This window comes from Cyprinus carpio, chromosome A23 (assembly GCF_018340385.1).
Source record: "Cyprinus carpio isolate SPL01 chromosome A23, ASM1834038v1, whole genome shotgun sequence".
NCBI classification, from domain to species: Eukaryota; Metazoa; Chordata; class Actinopteri; order Cypriniformes; family Cyprinidae; genus Cyprinus; species Cyprinus carpio.
In genome coordinates this window covers 6,129,775-6,153,004 of record NC_056594.1, presented here as the reverse complement: position 1 = coordinate 6,153,004, position 23,230 = coordinate 6,129,775, and the positions used below count along the sequence as shown (strand labels likewise).

Sequence of the window (23,230 nt, the reverse complement as noted above, 5' to 3'; positions counted from 1 at the left end):
GGTTTGTGATACAACAGCATAAAATGTAAAAAACAAAACAAATCATAAGCAAATCTCCTCACATATCCCAGCGGAGCTTTCTCTGTGGGGGAAGTGACAAACAACAGAAAAACAGACAATGACAACAGAAAGAGAGGGAACAGAAAAGAGACGTCACACACTATCAGGTGAAGGAGGATGAGGTGGTCACAAGAGTGTGACAGCTGTGAACGGCACTTCTGTGAGCAAATCATCCAGCACTGATTATGACATTCATTCGCATTTTAAAGGTACAGTTCACCCCAAAATTAAGTCATCACGGAATACAAAAGGAGCTAAATATCCCAGCTGCTTCTAGGGGAAAATAAAATAAAAAACAGAGAAATGTCATGTGATACAAGCCTTCTGAAGCCTTACGGTATGTGGGGAAATTTCAGTCTTTCATGCATGTTCAAATGTGACGAGTTATGACAGTTTAGATGTCAATGATGATTAGTAATGGAACAAATTTAGTCTGATGTCACTGACCTTGTCTTAAAGGGACAGTGCACACAAAAATGAAACTTTTGTCAATTTTCTCACCATCATGCATGTTAATTGAGCTTCCATTTAATATATTATATGTCTGTGCAATGATCAATGTTTACAAGAGAATAAAAGCCTAACTTAAATGTGTTCACCATATAAAGAAAATAAACTTTTAATGTTTATATGAAATTTTTGAATCATCAACATTTTGGTGGAACACACTTTCAATAGAGGGACAGAAATCTTTCAGTTTTCATTAAAAATACCTACATTTGTGTTTCAAAGACTAGCCACAGTACAGAAAAAAAGTTAAGGATGGATTCAATCACGATCCATTTATCATATTGTGATGCATCACTACATGTGAAGTAGTATGTGATATCAAGCCCTAAAAATGTCAGTCATACGAGTTTAAAATGGCATGAAAGTGAATAAATGAGGAATTTATATTTTTGTTTAAGTGAACTATTCCTTTAAGCTGTGACAGTAGCATGCAAATGCATTTGGTTGTTGTATTTTTTGAGAAAATGTCCTGTTGTAGCTGTCATCCTCTCATTCACACTCACTGACACTAAGGTCTGCTACATCCTGTGTCGGGGGCTGTACTTCCTCATGTTTCTCTCTTCCTCTCCTTTCTGTCTTTTCTCTCTCTCTCTCTCACACATACTCATGTGCTGTCGTTTCTAGCCCAACGGAAAAATGAAACTCTTTGTAGTAGACATAGGAAACTTCAGTGCGTGCGAGACGCCGTGTTCAACAATAGCTACAGAGACGACCATGAGAGAGAGAGAACGAGAGGGGAAAGATAGAAAGAGCAAGAGAAAGTAAGAGGAAGAGAGGTCAAGGGGAGGAAGACAGCGCAGTATTTTTAGACGCAGCATGCAGGGAGGATATCTGCTGTAAAACACCGAAGGATGGAAAAACAGAAGGTATCTGCCTCCCTCCTGACTGCAGCACCGAGCATCTATCCTCTCGTATTATATCATGTCATGAGACGTCCATCCCATGATGCTCTACTGCTGGGCAGTACTGGATTGATCAGTGCTGATTTGTGGTTTCTCAAACATCATAGCTGTGAATATATCAGTGTGGGTCTGTATGCAAGAACAAAGCTTGGCTCTTTTATTATTTTTTGACAATGCCATATGGTTTCATGTTAATGAAAAATAAGAATGATCTTGTAAAACGAGCCAAGAACACTTCTGGGTCATATTTTACCCCCCAAATCAAAAACAATAACAATAAAATTAAATAATCTAAATATATATATATTTATATATATATATATATATAATATATATAGGGCTGTCAAATGATTAATCATGATTAATCACATCCCAAAATAAAAGTTTTGTTTACATAATATATGTGTGTATACTGTGTATATTTATTATGTATATATAAATACACCACACATGCATGTATATATTTAAGAAGAATATGTTATGTTTTATATATTAAATATATTTATCTATATAATATAAAATATAAGAATATAAATATATAAATGTATATACACATGTAAATATTTTTCTAAAATATATAATTTATGTGTGTGTATTTATATATACATAATATAAATATACCCTGTACACATACATATATTATGTAAACAAAACTTTTATTTTGGATGTTATTAATCGTGATTAATCATTTGACAGCCCTACTATATATATTATATATAGCTATATATATATTATATATCTATATATATATATATATATATATATATATATTAAATCAAAAAATTAACTAAACCAAAATAAATTAAATTAAATAAAAATATATCAATATTGTTACTGTTAACTAAAACTAAAGCTGAAACTCATTTTTAGTAATTGAAATAAAGCCGCAATAAAATAAAATATAAATATTGCATGAAAAATGTAAATTGAAATAAGTTTAAGTAGTAAAATGATTAAACTAAAAACAAATAATATATAAAATAAATACATTAAATAAAATAATTTATAATTTATATATGATTTATACATTAAATATTTGTATTTAAAATTGAATACTATCTATTTTAAATTAAATATATATTTTTTTTTAAATATTGAATATAAACTGATATACTAAAAGCACTAAAATTATATTTAAAACTGAAATAAAAGTACATCTATACAGAACTATTTTTAAAATACAAAAAAAAAATTACAAATGGGCCTAACAAAATAGCTAAGACTTACAATGAAAATTGAAAATATAAAAATAAAAGCTAATTCAAAATATTAATAAATACCATATAAATAATACTGAATTAAATTAAAATAAACTAAAAACAAAATGATGCTGGGGTGAAATATGACAGATGTGTCTTCATGATATTCAAATTCACTTGATTGATTATTTAAAAAAACTGAACCACACCGAAGCTCATAACCACCAATGTGCCAATGAGCAGTCAACATAAAGAGACGCTGCCCTCGCTTGTTCAGTACAGGAAGTGCAGCAGGGCTCAGGAGGAGGAAGACTCTGTCAGAGGCTGGTAGAAGTTACCCCTGTGGACTGATCTGAGGCCAGTTTTCTCCCTCCTGCATTTGCGACAGCTCTGAATATCATTATCAGTTCTCAATCTGATCGACAGGACTGAGCCCAGATCAGTGCTGAGGGGAAACTTCTGTCAAGCGCGGTTGTGCAGGCAGTGACAGGAAGAGAGAAGATGATGAGCAGTGCTACTCTACCTGACGCTGAGTTCACGCTGTGCCACCGCGAGGGGAGGAAGAGAAGAGGAGAGAACAATCCAGTGCGGTGAGGAAGCAAGGCCAAACAAAACGTGTCACACCAGTATTACAGAAAATGAACAGGCCCACACAGAATCTGCTTAAAGGGACTTTTTTGAGCTGATTTTAAGGATGCTGAGAGTATTACATTCTTACTGATAGCTGGAAATATCATCATATTTATCCAAATATTCAACAAACACACAAAGGCCAGGAACGTGTAGATCTTTGAAAGACGAGGGTTTGAATTTTGATGAAATATGTGAGTGCAGATTCCCCGTGGGCCTGAAAATGAGTCACATCATTTGCTGTTCAATATTACAGTCAGTGTTACAAACCACATGACATGTCAAATATTAGTCCACTACAAAGCATTCCCAATCCAAAACACACAAGCGTTATTAAAACTACTTCTCATGAGGTGCACACACTGATTATTGCTCTAATAAATTACACAAGAAAAAAAAAACCTTTAGGAGGAAACAATGAAGATGAATGTAATATTCATAATCAGTAAAACACAGGCTTTTATGTCCCTTCCCACATTATACAGGAAATATTGGTGAATATGTCTAGGAAAGAATAAGAACCTTCTTTGTAATAATTACAATAATTAGATAATTAAAAGGATGATTTTCCCCTGAAATTTATCGCAATATTGCCAACATGACTTAAATTAATATATTATTTTAATATAATATTATTATAAATACATTAAAATAAACTAAAAAATAAATAAATTCTTAAAATGCTAAATTCATATTCATAAATCATATTTCTTTATTTCCTCAATTTGTTATTTTACCTATATAGACACTCCAAAATAGATTATTTTTATTTATTTATCTATATATATATATTATATATCTTATATATATATATATAAATATATATATATTATATATATATATATATATATATATCTATATATATATATATATGCCTATACACAGTACAGGTCCAAGTTTGGAAACATTACTATTTTTAATGTTTTTGAAAAGAAGTTTTCTTCTGCTCATCAAGCCTGCATTTATTTGATCAAAAATACAACAATATTGTGAAATTATTACAACTTAAAATAATAGTTTCTATTTGAATATACTTTAAAAAAATAATTTATTCCTGTGATGCAAGCTGAATTTTCAGCATCATTACTCCAGCCTTCAGTGTCACATGTAACATCCAGTCCTATCACATGATCATTTAGAAATCATTCTAATATTCTGATTTATTATGAGTGTGTTGAAACAGTTCTGCTGTCTAATATATTTGATGAATAAAAGGTTAAAAAGAACTGCATTTATTCAAAATAAAAATAAAAAAATTCTAATATATTTTCTTTACTATCACTTTTTATCAATTTAACACATCCTTGCTGAATAAAAGTATTGATTTTATTAAAAAAACAAAGAAAAAAAATTACTGACCCCAAATTACTGACCAGTAGTGTATATTGTTATTACAAAATATTTATATTTTAAAAACATAGCTTCTTCTTTTTTTTTTTTACTTTTTTTTTTTTACTTTTTATTCATCAAAGTATCCTAAAAAAGTATCACATGTTCTGAAAAACAATATTAAGCCAGGCAGAAATGTTTCCAACTTTGATAATGAATCATCATATTAGAAATGATTTCTAAAGGATCATGTGATAATGATCCTAAAAATTCAGCTTTGCATCACAGAAATAAATGATAATTTAAAGTATAATAAATTTAAAAACAAATTACTTTTGACCTGTACTGTGTGTGTATATAATGTATAATATATATATATATATATATTATATATATATATATATATATATATATATAAACTGTAAATTTAATTTAATTCATTTACAAATGTCAAGACATTTTAAATGATAGTTTCATAATTATAATTACATTTACAATTAATTATTATAGTTAATTATATATGTTATAGCTCTGTTAAAATGATATGAAATAGGCAGCCTGGACTATTGTGTTGACAGTGTGGGTTGAGAACCACTGGTCTACAGTGAGTTTGTAAGTAAAATACTTCATCCAGAAGGGGGCGACATTACACACCTGAAGTTCTTCATAACCAGACCCACCATGATGAAATGATGCTTTAGATGGGGACTGTGTGTACTGCTAGAAATTAAAGTAAATCTTCTCAGCATGTCTGTTGATCTTACCTCCTCCAGCTGACTGTGTACATGCTGCACTATAAGATCAATGGCCACCATGTTGCCGCCACCTACAGGAAATGAAGAACAGGAGTTCAAGCTAAGCATTACTAAATCATACTAGCACTACAGCTACAGTATGCAATATGTGCACTGTGAAATTTCTGTACAACTGACAAAATGTGCAGTACAGATCAGCGGACTGTATCCTATAATGCAATGTGCTTGACATCTGTCCAAGCTAACTCACCACGTGGCACCACGATATCTGCCAGTCTCATGGTGGGCTCGATGTACTGTTCAAAGGCTGGCTTCACAAACTTGTTGTACTGTTTGATCACTCCCTCAATGTCCCGGCCGCGCTCTGTGATGTCCCTCCTGAGCCTCCGTACCAGCCGGATGTCAGAATCTGTGTCCACAAAGATCTTCATGTCTAGCAGCTGAAACAGACAGACGCGTTCCAGATCAGCTCATGGAGGAGGAAATAACCACATTATGACATAATGATTATTGATGATGTTTACCTTCAGCAGCTCTTTATCTGCAAACGACATGATGCCCTCAAAAATAATGACGCTGGCCCCATACACCGTTTTCTGCATGCAGATAAACAATTAAAAACAAGTAGAAAAATTGTTATTCTTTGTACAATTATTTTGTGTGCTTGGGAAAAAAAACAAAACAAAAAAAAAGTTACGTTTGATTCTAGTAGAGAAAGCTAACTTTATTTCAGCACACAGGCTTTTCATAAATCCTGATGAAGGCTTGTGTGCTGAAATGCTAAGATTAAATTATGTAATATTACAGTTAATGGAAAAGTTAATGCAGTGTTTAATAGCTTATGTTAGTTAGTTTTTTTTTTGGCTTGTTTATAACAGGGCTCACTGAAGTTTTTTGACCTTTGACCTAAAATATTTACTTCAAGTACTCCTGATTTTAATAATTTAACAACATTTGCATGTTCATGGCTTTCTGGTTTTGGTTAATGGTCACATGACATGCAAGTAAACTGCAGGTAAGGCATGCCGTTTTTTAAAGCAAGCATTTTATTTAGATTTTTTTAATTATTTCATTTTTACATGTTTATGATTTCATTATTATCTAAAAATAGTTTTCAATTTACATTAAAAAAAAAAAAAACGTATTTTAAATATGTATTTTAATTAAAAAATTTAATGATTTTATTACATTTTACAAATATTTTTTATTTTACATTTGTGAATTTTTTACTTATTTTATTTTTTAATTTTAATAAAATATGAAGTAATTATTTATATTTAACATGTTTGATTTAATTATTTTAAAATATTTTTATTTAGCATTTTTATGATTTATTTTAAAAATATATTTGAATTGTTACATTTTTATGATATTTATTTTTAAATAAATAAATGTATTTATTTTATATTTTTATTCTTTTTTTATTTTATTTTTTATTTTTTATTTGTAATTTTTATTATTTGTCATTTAATTTGACATTTATGATTTGTCATTTTAAGTTTTTATTATGTCATTATTTATTTATTTTATTTTTAGATTTATTTATGACTTCATTAGTTATTAGCTTTTTCATGAACTCAACCCAGTTTAGGCAACACTCTGTGTGTGTGTGTTTCCACTCACCCATTCTTTCTGCCGTCCGTGTGTGTTGAAGTCATACACCGGGATCTTCACGCTCTTGCCCTGCTTGAGTTTGCGGAGAGTGTGCACCAGCAGGCTGAAATCAAAGGCGTCTGGATGGTCAAAGTTGTAATCATTATTAGCAGCCAGCAGCTGCTGTTCGGCCGTCAGAACCTGCAGGAAACACGTTACAGCAGACGCGCCAAGATTACACCTCTGACTTCAGATCAAATATCTGCAGCGGTGTGGCCTTCTGGTTAGAGATCAAGGCTGATAACTGAAAGGTTGTAGGTTTAAAACAGACAAGGGCTGACCTATGAACTCACAGTCCTTGAGCAAGACACACAACACCACAGGTTCCTCCTGTGGAGATTTTTTTTTTTTTTTTAATGATTTTTTTAGGTTTAAATTAATGCTTTAATTAATACTCATTAATATTCAAGGATGAATTTACTGATCAAAAGTGACGATAAAAGAGTTATAATGTTAAAAGATTTTATTTCAAATAATTGCGGTCCTTTTGAGCTTCCTATTATTTTAAGAAACCTGATGAAAAAAAAACACTTTATACAAAAATATGAAGCAGCACAACGGTTTTCAATATAAATAACAACAAGAAATGTTTATTGAGCACTGTATTAGAATATTTCTTAAGGATCTGAAGACTTGAGTAAAATTTAGCTTTGCATCACAGGCATAAATTGCATTTCAAAATATATCCAAAATGAAAGCAGTTATTTTTAATTTTAATAATATTTGACAATATGACTGTTTTTACTGTATTTTTGATCAAACAAATGTAGTATAAAAGCATAAGATAAGCATAAAAGGCAAAACACAAAAAAAAAAATCTAAATCATTAAAAATAAATAAATGAATCATACAACCCCAAATTTTTTAATGCTTGTGCATTGTATTAGAGATAATGCAAATGTGCAGAATTGTTGGGGAAACAGTCACAGACTGCTCTAATGACTAATGACTATGACTATTGACTAATGCATTTACATGTTTGTGTTTTTAATTGCTAAATAAAAAAATAAAAACATTTTGTAGAGATTAGAAGCCAGATATTCTTTGTGAAGGCAAAAAAAAAATAAAAAAAATAAATAAATACAAATAAATATAATTTATACAAATATATATATACAAATATATATATATATATATATATATATATATATATATATATATATATATATATATATATATACATACACACACACAAAAAGGAGAACATCTTAAAATATGTAGGGATATACAGTAAGTTGAACGTTTTTGCCACTCTGCATGCAGACACTGTGCAGATGAAGTGTGTGGTATTATTACCCCCCGTCCTCCTGTCGGGCACATGGCTAAGGTCAGCTGAACTAAATTTAGGAGGAACATTAACACACAGGTACATGTACGCAAACACACACTCATGGATTTACTTCTTTGGCTGTGTGATTCTGCCTTTTCCACCTCATCACCTCAAAGGTAATGATTTCTCTTCAGCTATGCACCAACAGCTGGTAAACTGTTTAAACAAATGCCTAACTAGTCTAGAATAGCTGCCTCAAGGATTTAATGCATTACAAAACTCAAAGAACACTAATGGCTCCTGTTCACACGCTCTCTCTCTCTTATATGAATGTTTCATATCTCTGGATAGAGCTTTTATATTCTCACATCTGGATGAGGGTCGATGAACTAGAATTTCCACACTGATATCCACAAATTGCAAAAATATATTACACCCTTTTCTGAATTTAGGTTTAACTTCACAAAAGGTGGCAACTGAAGAAGCTCAGATATACTGTAAGACAGTTTTGATTCAATTCAAGTAAACAAGTCAAATAAGATTTAAAGGCAACAAGTACCTGAGTCTGACTACATGGGGCCAGATTCACGGAGCATTCTTAATCATAAAATAATTGTATTTTCTTCTTAATTTCTAACTTAATAGAATCTTTTGTATTCCCCAAAACTTTTTTTTCATAAGACTGTTCTAAAGAACTAAATACATTTACTCTTGCAGTAAACATGCACACGCACACATCAGGACACGGACTGGTGGATCAACGGGAAGCACTTTGGGAGTTTTGAAGTCGTCATCTGATTGGTTGAATTCTACAGGTTTTCTGGGAGACGAGTGTGTCACATATTTTATCGGTGCACCTTGAAACAAAGCCGCCGTGACGGCAAACTCCTTCATGGAAGAAGAAAGCCGTCGTGTTTACAGCTGTGACTGATCGCTTATCAGGATCGACTAAACGCTGGATTTTCAAAAGTATGTGAAGTTCACGGCATAGACTCTGTGCCATTGTTGTAGTAAACCTGCACAAAGTTCTTGAATGAACTATTGTATGGTTGTATGCTGGTCTGTTATTGTAGGGATACATTTACATGCCCCTAAACATGATGCTGAACAAAACAAACTGTGGCTGGATGCTTTAAATGTCAGTCAGACGGTCTCTTGGGTGGCCATTGACCAGTAAAAGCTGTGATGGATTTCAGACCTTCTGTCATCAGTCTGAAAGTCTGGCTGCTCTAGAAAGAGTGCAAATGAGTGACACATCACTCCATCTTTAGATCAACTCTTTTAAAACACACAGCGCATTAAAAAGTGAATAATCAGTCACGACAAAACTGGCGTGCACTCTTATTATGATTATTATGATGGGCTTCGAGTTGTTTTTCACGGAGTTGATTACAAATATGATGTATTTGAGAACTTCTTAAGAATTGCGTATAGGAACATTCTTGTTATGGGGTCAGTTTTTCACGTACCGTATAACTTCAGTTTTGCCAAGGATTGGAACATTAATCTATTTGAACAATTATGCTCTTTTCTGCCATTTCGCTTACTTCAAAACCATAAGCCCTGTCTCCAAAACTGTGGCCACAAAAGACACGCCAGCAAACACAAAGATGCAAAATAAATCAGTAGGGACATTTACTGCATGAATGATCTCCATGACATGACGTGTTACCTTGTAAAAGGAATCCATTGACAGAAGAACGACCCAAGGAACATCCAAGGCCTCGATGATTTTACGAGCAACTGTTGTTTTGCCTGAGGCACTGCCGCCGCAAAGCCCTGTGGGTAAGAACAGACCAGTAAACTCACAAGTGACGATGGTCAACAAAGATTGTGGTGGTGTATGATTTAGCACTGATTATGTTAATACACTGACCGATAACAAAAGCTTCTTTGGACTGGGTCCCGTGTTCATTGTACCACGGTGGGCGTCCGGCGGTGTAGATGGTCCTCTTACTGGTCCGCAGCAGCGGAGGCTCTGATTTGCACTGGCTGGTGGTTCGTTTCCGTGGCGACAGGCTGGTGCTGATGGATGGGAGGAGCCTGTCCAGAGAGCCTTCCCCACCGGCACTATAAAAAAAAAAAAAGGGGAAATAAGATACAGTGAACAAGACAAGTCACATCCTGCTATTTCCGGTGTCAATTCTGACTTCCTGCTCACAAACTGTACAAATTTACCAATTGACTCAGCGACTCTCATGGCAACTCCTCCATGCAGCTATAACTACCCTTTAACAATGTAGATAATAGGCAGTACAGCTTCATCTATTTCAATGAGGAAAGACTGAAAAAAACTCTATCAAGATCTGATAGCGGTGGTATCATAAATTTTGTATCATATTGTAGCCTCTGGCACAAACAACAGCAGCCCCATATTACACTGAACCTGTAACTGTGGCACGACATGCTCAATGAAACTGAGACAATTGAAATATCGGTGTTGTCATGTCGGTTATAAATTGTTAATGACAGTTCAGCTTGAGCAAAGCAACTGACCTCATTTTGAACAACAGTTTTTAGTTCTAAACAAGCGTTTCATCCCTTGTTATTAATAATGAAAACATAAGTATGGGCAGTGGTAGCATAGCGTGATTAAAGATAACTCGCAAGCCCTGAGGTTTGTTCTCATGTGCAAAGCAAGTATTGTTGAGCTTTCATTTACCATTAGGGATATGCCGGTATCAAATTTTCATGTTGCGATTAATTGCTAATGCTTTTATCACGGTATACGGTATTATCACGATATTGACGTTAAGTTTAAAAAATAATGGTCATAATACAGTATAACAGATTTAATGCCTTTTTTGTGTTTAATAATTACCAGTATGCATAAGCAAACTATGCTAATGGTGCATTTGCTTGTTGAAAACAAGCTCTGGTTTCTGAGTGCTGGAATGGTTTCTAAGTGCATTTCTGGACTAATTGAGTCGTGATACAAGATAAAACTGGTGGACGCCTCGGAGAGACTCCCTGCAGTGTGCGTCACACCTTAGGAACTTAGTAGAGTTCAGAAGCAGCAAGAAACTGAAAGGTTTCAAGAAAAATACTTACTGAAGCAGACGGGAAAGCCAAATGTCCACAGAAGATGAGTGCATGTACTTGTCCATTAAGTAGAAGAAATAAACAAAACACGCAGCCTACTCTCAACTAATCATCTATATGTTTAAAAAGCCAGTCAGATCATGTGGTGCATGACTGCGTAATCCCTTAACATGCTTACATACCTAACCCACAATGCCCTGAACCTTGAACCTGTACAAACTAAGGTACAACTGGTAAAACTAGAATAAAGCAAGTTAATCAGGCAGAAAAGATGTCTTGTGTGGTGAGTGTGCCTTTGAGTTTCTGTTTGTGTGAACAGAGATCACCTTGGCTTTCTAGTTTATCAGCCTGACACCAGATAAGATGTCAAACGGTGGACCCTGCCCTTACATCTTCAGGGAAAAACAAAAAAAAACAAAAAAACATTGTAAAGTACAATTCATAAAAGTCTCTCTTAAAGGAACAGTTCAACCAAAATGACAGTCTGTCTTTATTTAGTGTATGTCTTTCTTTCTTCTGTGGAAAACAAAAGTAGAATATCCAAGGTGCACTACACAATTAAATATCTACAGAATGAAAATGTATGGTGACCACAACTTTCAATGCAGGATTTTCAGTAAATAATGTAAATATATTCGGAGAGCTATCATGTGACTTCAAGACTTTAAATGTAGTGCACCAGCCAAATGGATTCATTTAATCAGGCTTTCTGGGTGGGTTTTAATGGTAAATTTAAGACTTTTTTTAAAGATCTTTTTTTTAAAGACCAAGTAGCCTAAAGAGAATTGAAGCAATAAACTGAAGGGAACACAATGCGTCAATATGGTCTCTCGATGTAAAGGTTCGAAAATTCAATTTCCTACAGATCTCCATTACTTTTTCATTTATTTCACAAACAAAATAGCTTAAGGGTCGAATAGCTCTGCTCCCAAACATTAGAGTATGAGAAAAAGAAAAAAAAAATCCTTCCTTTGGCCCCATTTACACTAGTGTGTTTTCGTTTTAAAACGCATAACTTTTGCTACGGTTACGCCTATCGTTTACACTACTCCGGCATTTTAGACCCTCGAAAACAGAGACTTTTGAAAATGCTGCAGACCCCGTATTGGTTTGAAAACTCCGGGGTTGCGTTTCAGCATAAACGGACCAAAACGAAGACTTTTGAAAATGATGGTATCCTGCGTATCCTTGACGACCATGTAAACAATAACATCATGCAGATTGTTGTACCCATAGATGTATACGTAGATTCCTCATTCAATCGCAATCTAAATAATAGAGAATCTACCTATTCATATCTATGGCTGTACCTGTGTGAATGGTCACGTGACATGTGTTTTAGGTTGTGTAGTGTAAATGGAGATCGTTTCTGAAACGCAGCGGAAACGCCAGTGTAGACGAGGATCGTTTTCATTCTAAAATGCCATTTTAAAACAAAAACGCACTAGTGTAAACGGGGCCTTAGTATTTTTGTCTTTCTTTCTGAGAAGTGAATTTAGAATTATAACAAGAACAAATATCTGCCAGTGGAGAAACGTTCAGTTTTACGGTGAAAATCTTAAATGACAGATTAAACTATATATATTACCAACAGTTATATCTAATGATGCAAACTACTTAACTTTTTTCTGTCAAATTTCGAATTGAAAATATAGGCTTTAATTTACATGATTCATGTAATTCTTAACAGAATGCGATGAGGCAAGAAATTAACAGGAATTTTCAGCTTCACGTGATATTAACTGATGGAGTGGTGTGGATTACTTGTGGATTATTGTGATGTTTTTATCAGCTGTTTGGACTCTCATTCTGACGGCACCCATTCACCACAGAGGATCCACTGGTGAGCAAGTGATGATGAAGAAACAAACTCATCTACATCTTAGATGGCCTGAGGTTGAGTAAATGTTCAGAAAATTTTCATTTTTGGGTGAACTATATAACTTCTTTTCTATCAACTGATTAAAACTGACAACTCTGCATGAATCCTACATAAAAATACGAATTTCACATTGGTCAGTCTTTACAGTTTTCCTTTCAGATTTTTGTATTTGATATGTATTTGCTTACACCAAATATTCAGAGAAGTCATAGCCTATTTTTGTTTCACAGTGTTTACACTAAAACATGCCAACCCTGAAACAATACCTAGACACTGGCTGAAAATGTTCTAATTCTTTATTATTGTTCTCTTATACTTGTGCTCTTTTGCACTTTAATCAGTTTGAAAGATATGTTTACTCGTTGTTGTGTATTGTTTTAGTATTTAACTTTTAACAATGTGTGTTCATCAAAATCAACCTGATTTTGTAAAGTAATTCAATACTGTTACAATACCACATAGCAAATAAAAGTTTCAACAATCACCAAGAATTTCATATGGTTATATTTCTAATGGAAAAGAGCAGTATGAGCATTCTTCAAAACATCTCCTTTCATGTTTCACAGAAGAAAGCCAATCATTTGGCTCTGTAACAACATGAGGATAAATAACGTGACAGAATTAAAAACTATCACTTAAAAACCTAAACAAAAGCACATTAGCAACTTCTGGTTCGCATCATGAGTTCACTCAAGGACTGTATGAGAATACACCATTGTGCAGACGTGCCAACCATAAGCTCAGGTTCTCTGCAAATACATAAATCGGATGCAAATGAGCTTAGCAAGCAAACATGAAAGCAGAGTCCTGTCAGCAACAGCTGAATTTTAATTACCATACAAGTACGTGCAAAACAACTCAATAGCATCCAACACACCTGAGGATGGACACAAAGATGCTCTGCAAATGACTTCAAGTTGCTTACCTTCCATCTGCCCTAAGAGCCCAGCAGCCTGAGATCCTGGCTCCTGAGTACGCTGGGAGTGTGTTCATGATGGGCGCGCAGAGACAGATAGACGAGAGCTCCAGAGAAAGATCAGCGCTAATATAACCGCTGGGACGCACGCATACACGGACACTCAGAGCGCCTGCCCTCTGGCAAGCCGAGGAGAGCGACACAACAGGAAGAAAACGAAAGTGAAGCAAAGGGGAGGAAAACAAAACTGTGCTTTCTACGTCGGTTTGGTTTTGTTTTCACTGACTCAAGCATTTAGTGGGCTGGGACCATTCAAGACAAACTGTTCTCTCTTTCTTTCTCCCTAACATGCTATTATGGACCCTGCCAACAAACGTAAGAGGATAACCTATCCCGCAGATTATGTTTGGCGGGTGGTATTAATAGCAGCAGGTTGGAAACACGCAGAGCACACGCACACCCCCTCCGCTGGCCTCTTACGGGGCAGCTCATCTGTCCGTGACACTGTGACTGGAGAGATCGAGAGGACTGCTTTTGAATTGTGTTCTTAGGCGCGGAAAATAAACAAATCAGGCTGCTCTGTGAAGCGGGGAGCGCTGGGTGTGTCACGAGGTCTGTGCGCTCGCTTCATCACACCCTAGGGCTCTGCCATCACCTGATCAACCAGCCTGTCCTGTGGGGCGTATCTCCACCTGCCCCCCTCGCGGGACACCCCTCACAAACATCATGATGAAACTCAGTACCCCAGCCAGTACTGAATGTAATGTCACAGCACATGCACATCCACAAACATAATAAAACTGTGAGTCCTGTGTGTATTAAGATCCTTAACTAAAAAATGTCCCAATAATAAGATGTTTTACTAGTATTACTATTAATAATGGTTCATAATTAATAATAGTATTTATAACTGATTATGATAACATTTCTATTTGTAAACAAAACTTACTATGAGAAGCCGCCGAAAAATATGACAATAATATAGTTGTCATACACATAAACTGTCACAAATCCTTAAAAAATGTATAAGAATATTATATTATATTATTTATATTTTATTGTACACGTTTGTATATTTAATAGCCTACTTTTATTCAGCAAGGACACATTATGTTGATCACAAATAACAGTAAAACATTTTTAATGTTACAAAATATTTCTTTATCAAAGCAAGGACACATTATGTTGATCACAAATAACAGTAAAACATTAATATATATTATATATTTGATCACAAATAACAGTAAAACATTTTTAATGTTACAAAATATTTCTTTATCAAATAAATATTTATATATATATTCAAAGAATTATGATAAATTATTTGTTTTTATGTTTTATGTAACAATATATATATATTGTATAATATACTTTTTATAAATTAATTCATACACTGGTCAGGCATAACATTATTGGGGGGGGGGGGGCGGGGGGTGATCATTAGGGCACTAAATGATCAGTGGAAGCAGAACGAATGTTTTAAACTCAACAAAACGGTAAAACACATATTTTAAGAGCATGCTCACAGATGATGAAAACAACCGAGAACAAAACAAAAAACAGCGCTGGAGTAAGTGGATTAGAGCCATGCACGGGCCTCAAATATGTGCCAGTCTTTTTTCCCCCTTCTCCCAAAAAAGCTTATACTACTGTTTCAGCTATTAAAATCATAGTTTTGTATGTAATGGCAAAGTGATTATATTTCGTTTAGTTTTTTTATAAAGTTAATTTAGAAAAAACTTTTGGAGCAATTTTTATTTGTTAAATGTAAGGTTTTTCTTTCTTTTTTTTTAAAGTAACGACCAAGCGGCAGACAGTGAGTTGATCATAGCCTATGTTTGATCAATTTAGCCTTCTCAAATCATCACGACTTGCCTAAAATAAAATCTATAGATATAAAACAGTTCAAGTATATCACAATGCTAGTTAAATGTTTAACCTACATAAATGTGTGCTGTTAGAAGAATATCCAATCGTTTGTGTGGAGAGTGGAAGCTAAAGCGCGCTCTGCAGGACTCACTTGCACTTGTTGATCACAACAGTGGAAACAACCTACTGTATATCAATATCAACCTATAACCAATATCAACAAAATGTTGTACTTTTATACAATAAAGAAAACAAACACTTTCTGCCGTCTCGGTCTTGAACAGCAGCGCTTCAAATGATGAACCTAAACTCAGTGAATTGCCTCACAAGCATGATAAAAATAAATAGAAAGCTACTTCAATATTACTACTTTAAAATGTCGAAATAATTCAAATCGAAAATAGAAACTCTTTAATTATGTAATCTGTAAAGATGCATTTCTCTCTAAAGGCACGTTCAATGAGGAGATGGAGAGTCATTTTTTTTTCATCACCATGATTGATGGATGTCTAAAATATAAAAATAAGGAAAAACCTAAAACAGGCCAGATTATAATTTGGGTTTTATTTTATAATTCTGCGCAATTAAAAAATAAAACACAAATTATAATGGCATATATGTAAAACTTTGTCCTATAACTGTATAGCTGCTTATATTATCTGATTTTTTTGTTGCTCTGTTCCGAATACCTTAAAATTTAAAAGGACACAATTTTGTCTGATAGGTAAATATTTATTAGCCTATTTTTTTTTTTTTTTAATCCATGAAGCATATGCTTTAAAAACAGCTTTTAAAAATTACTTATTGCATTCCAGATGCTTCTAAAGTACTTTTCACTATATATTCTACGGGTTGCTTAAATGTAAAACATTGTCTTGAATTCGTTGTATTCTCATTTATAAAAAAGCCTACAAATGAATTGCTGTATGGTAACCCAATCTCCTGAAAGAGTGTATAGCACGATTTTCTGTTTCTATTTGGCATAATATTTATATGCAGAAATTGACTTTGGCATGCAAAAGGCTGATAAATTCAGAATTAATGGCATGGCTGGTTCAGTCGAGAAACACAGGATGCACAGGCCTATAATAACTGCTGAAATGTTTGCGGGGCAAATCTCAGGTCAGCCTGAGTGCGTACAGCCGTACACCTGCAGGCGCCACTGGTGAAGTGAATCACACTGATTGTTCGTGGGTGGGATATATTAGGCAGCAAGTCAACATTTTGTCCTCAAAGTTAATGTGCTAGAAGCAGGAAAAATGAGCAAGCGTAAGGATTTGAGCAAGTTTGACAAGGGCCAAATAGTGATGGCTAGACGACTGGGTCAGAGCATCTCCAAAACTGCAGCTCTTGTGGGGTGTTCACAGTCTGCGGTGCTCAGTATCTATCAAAAGTGCTCCATGGAAGGAACAGCGGTGAACCGGCGACAGGGTCAAGGCTCACTGATGCACGTGGGGAGCGAAGGCTGGCCCGTGTGGTCCAATCCAACAGACGAGCTACTGTAGCTCAGATTGCTCAAGAAGTTAATGCTGGTTCTGATGGAAAGGTGTCAGAATACACAGTGCATCACAGTTTGTTGCGTATGGGGCTGCATAGACAAGTCAGGGTGCCCATGCTGACCCCTGTCCACTGCCGAAAGCGCTAACAGTGGGCACGTGAGCATCAGAACTGGACCATGGAGCAATGGAAGGAGGTGGCCTGGTCTGATGAATCACGTTTTCTTTAACATGCAGAACACATGGCACCGGGATGCACTATGGGAAGAAGGCAAGCCGGTGGAGGCAGTGTGATGTTTTGGGAGACATGTACCACCTATAGTCCCTAAGCATTGCTGCAGACCATGTACACCCTTTCACGGAAACGGTATTTCCTGGCCTCTTTCAGCAGGTTAATGCACCCTGCCACAAAACACAAATGGCTCAGGAAAGGGTTGAGGAGCACAATGAGTTTGAGGTGTTGACTTGGCCTCCAAGTTCCCCAGATCTCAATCCAATCGAGCATCTGTGGGATGTGCTGAACAAACAAGTCCGATCCATGGAGGCCCCACCTCACACCTCACAGAACTTAAAGGATCTGCTGCTAACATCTTGGTGCCAGAAACCACAGGGACTTGTAGGGTCTGTTTTTGAAGTATTGGTGGGAGAAAAATATTGGGGGGTTGGTGATGTTTTGGAGGCTGATGGGGGGCCAACAATATTTTGATGTTTGTAATAATGTTAAGAAAGTTTGGGGTCAGCATTTTTTAATTGTTTTTGATATAAATGTTCACCAAAGCTAGATTTATTTAATAAAAAAAATACAGTATACACAACAATATTTTTAACAATTTAAAATAACTGTTTTCTATGTTAATATACTTTAAAATGTAATTTATTCCTGTGATGCAAAGCTGAATTTTCAGCATCATAACTCCAGTCTTCAGTGTCACATGATCCTCCAGAAATTATTCTAATATGCTGATTTGCTCAATTCTAATTTACTCCTCAAGAAACATTTCTGATTATTATAATCAATGTTAAAAACAGTTGCGCTACTTAATATTTTTTTGGACTCTACAATACATTTTTTTTTTTAGAAATTTTTTCTAATAGTTTTTTGCTTTATAGTATGTTTATTATTTAGGAATTGATTTCTTTTGTAACATCATAAATACCCTTAATATGACGTTCGATCAATTCAATGAAATAATTATAAATAAAAGTAATACTTTCTTTAAAAAAAATAAAAAATCTTCCTGACCCCACTTTTGAACTGTACAGTACAGAAAACATTAAATAAAATTTTTTTTTTTTTTCTCCTATAAGGTTTCGCTACCAAATGTCAAGATGTCCTCTTTCCACTTCAATCCCATACATGTCAGCTTACACACACGGAGAAGAATCCCAGCAGCAGCTGGCTCTGTGTAAATATACAGTGACAGGAGCTCTGCTCGTCACGAGCGCGCCCTCTGGCGGCGGACTGGGGCGCTGCGACTCGAACCACACACACAGGAGAGAATGAGAAACATAAACTATCATTTAGAATCTATTTATAGCAAACTATTTAAAAATAGTCTGTCGTTTAATAACTTATTCTATGTATTAGTTCAAAACACCAGACTATACATGAACATGTATAATGAAACCATAATTTGGGGAAATAACGGTGATGATATTACATACACAGTTATATGAGTCATAACACACACTACCTAGTCCCAGAACATGGCACCATGTGCTTCACTGTCATACACCAACAGTGAGCAGGAACGTACATTATCAGTAAATGTGTCTTTCAAGAAAATACATTTTAACCATATTTAAAGACCGAGTTTTGTGGACAGACCCACAAAATAATAGTAATAGACTAAAAAAGACGAGTAAACATGGTCATTAATTAATAATAATGTCGAAACAAGTATCTACACTTCTTGTTATTTTAGAAGACGTCTATGAAAATTACTGGATGTATATGATTAAGGGGTGTATTTGTATTGTAAAGTCTTAGAAACACGCAAAACGCAGCATTGACTCCCAGCACGCACGCGACACGCATCGTTATCATCACGATAAAATGCTGACTATGTATAGAGACGAATTAAAAGAACAGGAGTCTTAATAACTGCCGCTAAAGAGCTCAAACCGTACCTTGTGCGGCGCACAGATGATTTCTCCCCGCACTCCATCGCCGAGACCCTTCCGTCTGCGCACACGGCCGACATTGTTAGTTTCCTGTTTGACAATCAGCTGTTGCGACTTAGGCTCAACTGAGGCTGCTGGGATCTGTAGTTTCATATCTCATGGGGTCGCGCGTGTCTTCAGCCAAAGGGAACTACAAATCCCAGAATATTAAGTGTAAAGAATATTGTAAGTACAGGTTTAGGGATACCTCATGGTAGCGTTTGCTGTACTGAATTTAACTTGTGCTAATTTACTAAAAATAATGTCCCAGTGGGAAAACATCTTGTAGCCTACACTTAATTTTCTTTAAGTAAAATGTTGGGTATATATATTTTTATTTAAATTAATGTGTGTGTGTGTGTGTGTGTTTTTGTGTGTGTGTGTGTGTGTGTGTGTGTGTGTGTGTGTGTGTATGTATACATGTGTGTGTGTGTGTGTGTGTGTGTGTGTGTGTGTGTGTTTTATAAATTGATATGATTTTGAAATGATTTTCTACATACACTACTGTTATATATTATGTACAAACCTAGTATAAAAAACAACATCAACAATATAGTTTTTATACATAGCTACATTAAGGTCACAAACCTATTAAAATAAACTTACAACAATAAGGTACATAGTGGGAAAACATCTTGTAGCCTACACTTAATTTTCTTTAAGTAAAATGATTTTATTCATATACTTTTTTAGACCAGTAAGATTTGAAAGAAATTTGTACTTTTTTTCAGCAAGGACACTTTAAATTGATAAAATAATAATAATAAATAAATAAATAAAACAAAACATTATTATAATATTTCTATGAATTATATTTTAAAATATTTATATTTTTCCTCTATTGACTTTGGGGTGATGTCTGAGATTTAATAAATCCAAACACAAGAAAACAAGTCAGTCAGTCAAATCTTTGTCAACATTTTATTAATTATTTGAGGGGTATTAATGCACAGTTAATACACCAGGGGGGAAAAGAGACAGAATAATAGTTTAGATTCAGAACTCTTGGCAACCTAGGTAAAAACTTTAAAGGAATAAAAAAATCATTTTGTCCATTACTGACATTATTCAATAAGTATTCATAGATTTAACCGTTTCTAGAGCATCTAAATAAAATCTACGTTTTTGGATCATCCTGTTGTACCTCAGACCAGGGCCTGCTCAGATTCATTTCAAATCAAACACAATGACTTCTATTTGTAAACCTCTTTGAGGACGTTCTCCTTCTAATGTCAGAAATCCTCATTTCACACAAAAGCTGAAGTAATGAAAAGAATGATTTTTAAAAACTGGTAGGGGGCTCCACTTTCTACAGACCCCCTTAGTACAAAATTCCACAGCACACAATCAAATTCACCAAAATCTCTACCAACACTCCATATTCAAGCCTATTTCATGGGATTACAAGTGCACTAAATACAGAAATACACACCTACACAAATTCATGCTCGCATACACACACGCACACACGCACACACACACTGTGTATAGCTTTTTGGACAAAAGGACATTTTCAACATGTACTTTGACCTGTATAGAAAAGCGCAAGATCATATTCAAATAGTTTAAAGCAACTATGTCACAAAGAAAGAAGCAAAGAAGCGAAAGAAAGCGAATACAGTTCGCACCAAGCTTTGGAAACCGTCGCAGTAGTGCTTTTGACTGCAAGCTATTGCTGTAATTTTGAAATAAATCTGTTGCAGTGTCATGATCGTACAACGTCTGCATATGTGTACACCACATAATCTAGGAAGACGGGTAATAAAAGCCACGCACGATATTCCTAGCGGAAACTACACGCCACCTTTCGTGTCATGAGATGGCGAATCGACAACTAAACTTCCATTGAGAAAGATACATTCTGCTGGGCCAAACTCAAAGCACACTGCTTGTCTATGTCAAAGGAGTCGGTTTCATGGACGTAAGATGGCAACATTACAGCTCAGTGACAGTATAAAGACAACATGGTCAGAAATGTCATGGAGCAACACTCAGCTCCTATCTCAGATTTAACCTGGCAACATGCATGATACATATGTTGCCTTGTCCTCTAGTAATGTTCACTTAAAAGAATGTGAGTTTTCGAAGGGTGAGTCTCACAAACCTGTGAAGAACATGTTAATGTTGCATTTTACTGCAAAATCAAATGACAGTGTAAAAAAGTGTAATGTAGACTTAATTTAGACTTAGATTAATTTACTATATTATATATTTCCGGGAGGGGGTGAGGATGAAATATGATGTAAGAAATGTGGAGAACATGTCAAGGTTGTAACATAAAACAATAATAAAAAAAATTTGCTTAAAGAAAATTATGCTTATGCATCTAGACATCTTGCAATTTAGTAACATTAAGTAGAAATTTACATGTTAAAATATTGTTAATTATTAATTGTTATATTTACATTGACAATTTTTACTTTTAATATTTCTTTCAACAATGATTCACATTTATTTATTTATTTTTTTTCTCAGATTTTGGGATGAAATAAGATACATGTTCTTAACAGTTTTTTGTGGGATTCACCATTAATGTTTTATCAGACTAAGTACAATGCAATGGGAGATTTTTATTTGCCATTTAATGCTTGATGCTTCCGTTCCAATGCAGGACGGTTAAAATAAGATCTGCTACAGTATTTCATGTCAGAAACGTGGGACTTGATGGCAAGGTAGACAAACTGGTTCACAATTTTATGCGCAGCATTCCATAAGGTAGATTGGCTACTAGCACCTTTAGTCTAAAACCACGACATACCGACCCTAGATTCCTTAAACAACTACGAGATTAAGATCACATCAGTGTTAGTATAAAATAAATGTATGCAACTTTGAGCTTATTAATTTTTTCTCATTAGATAAATATATATTTTAATAATTTATCCTTTTTTTTTTACCATTTGTGACCTGTATGCTAATAATTTTATGGCAATTTTTTTTCATGATTTCAAGTACCTCAGTTAGAATTATTAGGGTTTTGGAATACATAATTAATTTATGGTGCAAATGATATATTTTTTCAATCTATAATCTTTTATACAAACTGAGGAAGAATGAACAGACACACTGCTTCCATAAGTCACCTTCAAGGGGACTGTTATGGCTTCAAACATAATTTCCATTTCCTATTTGACATAGATTTGCTTTCTAAATTGGGGAATGGAGGACGGGCTTCCCTTGCACGAATCACACGGATCACATGGCAGGCGATCATGCGATCAGTTTCTCTCGTGTGGTGGATTTATGTAAAGGAAACTGATCTGAGATCTCACAACACAGAGCCGCTGGTTTGAGGTTGGAGAATGGAAGCCTAACAGTGCCTGCAAAGTGCAAGATAAGGAGGGAGGGGGAGGAGGGGTTAAAGTGCAATACCAGCATTTTTCTCAAACAGGCCTTAAACAGAAGCTTGGGAATCAGTACGTGCAGGACCATTCAGACGTCACGTTTGGACAGACACTCTCTGATTCAGAAACGTTCGGATAAAGCCTGCAGTGACCCTTCTGATTGTGCTCTTCAATGCTTCACACCACGTGCTTGTGCACCTAAAACACTCT

At 34.7% G+C, this 23,230-nt stretch overlaps 1 protein-coding gene across 8 annotated transcripts in view; it reads right to left on the bottom strand.

The window, feature by feature from the left end:
* Positions 1–19,756, bottom strand: part of LOC109048778 (uridine-cytidine kinase-like 1) — a 28,993-nt gene extending 9,237 nt beyond the window's left edge. For 2 of the 8 annotated variants that reach the window (XM_042712756.1, XM_042712764.1), the window contains exons 1-8: positions 19,644–19,756; positions 10,185–10,378; positions 9,981–10,087; positions 7,009–7,179; positions 5,910–5,981; positions 5,636–5,825; positions 5,395–5,456; positions 63–82 (exon numbers count right to left, since the gene is read on the bottom strand). In XM_042712756.1, coding sequence (XP_042568690.1) covers positions 63–82; positions 5,395–5,456; positions 5,636–5,825; positions 5,910–5,981; positions 7,009–7,179; positions 9,981–10,087; positions 10,185–10,378; positions 19,644–19,717 — 890 coding nt within the window. In that variant the 5' untranslated portion in view covers positions 19,718–19,756. Of the gene's footprint in view, positions 1–62; positions 83–3,194; positions 3,212–5,394; positions 5,457–5,635; positions 5,826–5,909; positions 5,982–7,008; positions 7,180–9,980; positions 10,088–10,184; positions 10,379–11,359; positions 11,669–14,157; positions 14,607–19,643 lie in introns of those variants that run through there. The other 6 variants (XM_042712757.1, XM_042712762.1, XM_042712758.1 and 3 more) reach the window with 6 other exon arrangements.
* Positions 19,757–23,230: the final 3,474 nt, after the last annotated feature.